The sequence below is a fragment of the Propithecus coquereli genome, unplaced genomic scaffold (genome assembly GCF_000956105.1).
Source record: "Propithecus coquereli isolate 6110/MARCELLA unplaced genomic scaffold, Pcoq_1.0 Scaffold165, whole genome shotgun sequence".
Taxonomy (NCBI): Eukaryota; Metazoa; Chordata; class Mammalia; order Primates; family Indriidae; genus Propithecus; species Propithecus coquereli.
This window is the reverse complement of record NW_012141080.1, coordinates 224,718-229,327: the sequence shown is the minus strand read 5'-3', so window position 1 is coordinate 229,327 and position 4,610 is coordinate 224,718. Positions and strand designations below refer to the sequence as shown.

Below are 4,610 nucleotides of genomic sequence, written 5' to 3'. Positions count from 1 at the left end.
AGGAATTCAACAATATATAACAAAAATCCCTGCATTTGAAGTTATTTATCTTTATATACCTCAAACAAAATTACAAATCCATAAACACAACCCAAGATATAAATAATAATACTACAAAGTGGCAAAACAACAACAGCAGTATTATCATAATGGAATTTTTAGCCACTCACTACAGTGAGTACATGCTTAACAGATCACATTAAATTCTCCATCCCTGATGTCCAGAAAAGTAGGAACAATAGCAATGGTAGCAGGAATACTGAGAATGGCCTTAACAGCAGCTAGTAAGTATTAGTGGTAGAGAAGCAGGGACCCAGAGCTAGTGTGGCTGACTTCTCAGTACTCTGATTCCAGCTGTAATGGTGCAGCACAGATAAGCACATGTGCTATTAACATTATATACAGCCTACATTTTGTTATGCCTATTTAAGTCTTGTTCTCTGTCCTCACTGCTTCAATCATGCTGGTAAAACTCTTTCCTCCTTTTGACAAGTCCCCACTTAGGCCCAAAAAGAAGAAAACCTGACCAACAATTCTGTCCCCTGCAGAAGGGCTGGGAAGAAGGCTCCACCTTTAGTCCCCTTACATGCTCCTTCCATCGTGGGAGCAACTAGAATTTCTATGACTGAGGACAGTCTGAGAATGGGCCAGATTCCCCATAGCTGTGGTGGTGCTGCAGGAAAATGGCCTCTTCCTTCTGAATGCAGCCTCTTCCCAGCCTGCCTGTGTGCAGACGGGGGCAAGCAGACCAGGTCGGTCTCTGCTCTCAGTAGTGGCTGCTTTGCTTGAGCTCAGGTGGGCCTGTAGGTTAGTTCAGCCCTTTATCAAGGGCCAGTTATCTACCAGTCACTGGGGAGCAGGAGACCCCATCTGGGCCTCAGGTCCCGGCCACATTCTCTGCCATTGATGAGGCTGATACTGTGGTCAATATTTGGGTCTTGGGTCTCTTTCCCAAACTAGTTAGAATCTGGGGAAGAAAGTTGAAACCAGCTAGGGCCCCAAACTTCCCAGAAGCCACAATCTTTATCTTTTGTCTCAGCTCACTGCATCCGAACTACACCTTTTCCTTTTGCTGTCCCTCTAGCTGTATACTCAAATATGAACATACTGGGGTAGGGGGTGGGGTGGGGGCATCTCCTGCAGGATTATCCTTCCTTACACCTTGGCTACTTACAGCTCCTATAAGCCCTCAGCACTGTTTGACAATTCTCTCCTTACTCCCAGTGGTGTACCGTCCCCTTCTCTCATCCACCCTTAACACTCGTTTCACCACCATCGCCACCTACACCGCCATCAATGACAACAATATTACCACCATCTATACCACCATATCAACACCCACCCACCTCCAACAACATCAATACTACCACCACCACCAACATCAACACTTCTGTGAACGTTCAAAATTGCATTGCAAACTGTTAGTGACAAGTGTTAGTGACAAGTGTTTAACCATTTTCTTGCCATTGCTGCTATTACCTTGTTCTCCTCCGGCATGAAGAGGATTCGAAATATGGATGGCACTCCTGGAGCCACTTTGTGGCCAGTATCTTTGGGGCTGATTACTTTAAAGTACGGTGAACTTTCCTCAACAACTTTCACCATCCTTGGAATCTGCAGGAAAAACACACATGATGGACACTGCGCGTGTGAAAAAGCGGAAGAAAAAGCACAGGCCTTGGAGTTAAACACAGACCAACATCTCCATCAACTGCTTACTAGACATGTGACCTTGGTCAAGTCTGAACTTCAGTTTCTCAACTATAAAGGGAGGTAATAGTACCCACCTTTATCCCATACAAAGTAAGCGTTCAATACATTTTAACTTTAATTTTTATTAGCATTAGTATTATTACTCATTTTTATTATCATTGCAAGTCTTTGTTCATTTTATTATTTAAATGTGACTATCTTCAAAGGCTAACTGCTTAATCAGCTAAAACCCTACCTGCATAGTGGAGTTAAGCTGGATTCCCCGACATCTGAGAACTGCTCTGGGAGAAGAAACCGCACTGACTGCACTCCTTCTACAGGCTGCGTCCTGCATATGATGTGCCACTTCATCCTCACAGTCACCTCTGAGCTTCATTATAGCTCCCAGCCCAAAGTGGTATAGCTCCACCAGGCAGGGGTGCTGGGAGTCAAGTCCCAGCCTGACTCCACCCTGCCTCTCTATGGGATTGTAATGAGTAAACACACGATGGAGCAAGAACAGAAAGTGCAGTGGGATCTCCCCCAGGCCAGCCTCAGTAGCTCCAAACGATTCCATTCTGTTAAAGGCTTATTTCTCCTCTGGAATCTGAACCCAGACTAGCCTGACTAGAGTCTGGGTTCTTATAATTGTACCCCAAGTAGAATCATGTTGTGGCTTATGGAGTGTCCATGGCTTACCCTCACCCTGCGTATGTGAGAGAAACAAAAAAATAACGACCAAACATGCCCTGTCTTTTACATTCCATGCCAGTGAGGAAGCAAATAAAAGGAGAATGGCACAGAAATCATTCCTCCGTGCCCCACATCTCTCCTGGTGGTCCCTTATGAGACCATGAACTAAGGAAGCAGAGAAGCGGGTTTACATTAGCCACCTCACATGAGGGTCCTGGAGTAACTGACCCGAAGACAAGCCTGCCTGGCCTGCAGAAAGCTGTCTGCTTGTTGGCAGCTGGACATTCCCTAGATGGGAACCTTCTTTCCACAGGGCCAGAATTCTGGCTGCAACTTACCGAGAGATTTGGGCTATCTATGAGAACTGAGTGTCCTTTGGCAGACAAAACATACACTTGCCCTTTACCCTTGAGTTGTTCATCTATACCCACTGATAATAATTTCTTGTTTGGGGTCAGGGAGGGGTGGCCAAAGGGCCCTTTCTGGACTAGCTTCTCTCTGCCTTTAATAGCCAAAAAATACCTGGGAAACAGTCAAAATAATAGAGAAAGGGAAAAAGGAATTGGAAGGGAAAATCGAATGGGTTGGCAGAAAAGACATGAAAAGAAAGAGTCCTAATGTCTATGTGATGTACCTCTTCTTGAGCTCTAGGAACATAAACCTGTGTATCTCGGGTTCCTTTTCTTCTTTTTTTCTTTATTTCAGGGTATTATGAGGGTACAAACATTATGGTTACACTTTATGTCTTTGCCTACCCCTTTAGCTTCTGTCCCATGAGCTTCTCTTGCTAACACTACTGCAGCAAAGAACTAAATAGACCATTTTCTCCAGAGTCTGACTTTGCTATCACTAAATCACCCCATTGATCTCTGAAAGGCACCACTGATTCCTTTAATGAGCTACTGTATCAAATATAACTGCAAGTCTTCCCATTTGCTTTGGATTCTTGCATAGTCTTCAGTTATTCTCTCTTTTTTCTTATAGCTAGAATTGTCTCCACACTCTCAGACTTCTGTAGGTATTTCTACTTGTCTTTACACCTAAAGTTTAGCATCTCTCAAACACCTTCCTCCCATCTGATTACTTTTCACACTTAAGTGTGCTGCATGCTGACCTTCTGCATAATTCTTTCTTTCATTATTGTTAGATGTCAAGGAAATCCTCAGGCATTTAATACCTTTTCTTGAAATAAACCTCTAATTTATCTCTGAAGAAAAAGGCATAAGGCTAAAGAAGAAATCCTCAGTTGGAACCACAAAGAGATAAAATTTGGACAGCAAGAGAGGCCTTCCCAAACTAGCTGCAGGCAAAATCTGAAGGCTATCTGATATAGAAAAGTGAAAACAGAAAAGGGGGAAAGGGATCTATTTACATCTTTTAGAAAAGTAGGGTTTTTTTAAAGGCACAATTTGCAGAATATAAATGCATTGCATACTATAAATATAAATGCTCAACAATTGCAATTCATATGAGTAGAGTTTATATTGTGAATTGGGGAAATGGTGTCTCTAATGAAGAGTACACAAAGATTAGTAGTCTTAAAAGAAAACCTAGCCCAATTTGTCATACACGAGAACTACATGCCATTCATCTAGTTAACCCTTTATTCAACAAAAATTTAGTGCACATGTTGGGAATTCACCCTTTGTTGGGCACTATACTAGGACTGAACATATAGCAACAGATAGACATGGTCTTCATCATGCTGACAATCAAAGGGCGTGTTTTCATACTATTTTCCTAAGTCTATCAAATTAAAGAACTTACCTAAGATCCTATAAGATCCCATTTTACTTAACCCCTTTCTCATATATCCTGGAAAAGTTCACCTACCCCAGGGACCATACTTACTTTGTCAGTGTTCCTTAACACCAGTGGAACTTCATAGACTTCACAGGGGGTGTAGTTCTGAAATATAATTTCTGATGGAAAGGGCTGGAATAATGCCTGATCCAGGTCAATTGATGAAAACTGCAGTTGAAAGAGTAAATTATTCATATAGTCACATAGTGGCAAAAATGACTGGGGAAGATGAGAAAATACTACATAGACCTGTGGATATTAAAACTAAGAACATGAAAAACACTCAAAAATGGATAATCATTATAAACATTAATAGTTATAATTAGTGAGATTATTGTCATCAACTTCTTTAATATAAAAGAAAATAGAAATTTTGTCCTCAGTTTTTTAAAAAATAGGCTAATAAGAACATTAATAGTAGA

At 41.7% G+C, this 4,610-nt stretch overlaps 1 protein-coding gene across 1 annotated transcript in view; it reads right to left on the bottom strand.

Moving 5' to 3' along the window:
- HYDIN (HYDIN, axonemal central pair apparatus protein) overlaps nt 1–4,383 on the bottom strand; it is a 299,281-nt gene extending 294,898 nt beyond the window's left edge. Inside the window, exons 1-2 of the mRNA XM_012641507.1 lie at nt 4,237–4,383; nt 1,480–1,614 (exon numbers count right to left, since the gene is read on the bottom strand). Coding sequence (XP_012496961.1) covers nt 1,480–1,614; nt 4,237–4,383 — 282 coding nt within the window. The remainder of the gene's footprint in view (nt 1–1,479; nt 1,615–4,236) is intronic.
- Between the last annotated feature and the right edge of the window lie 227 nt (nt 4,384–4,610).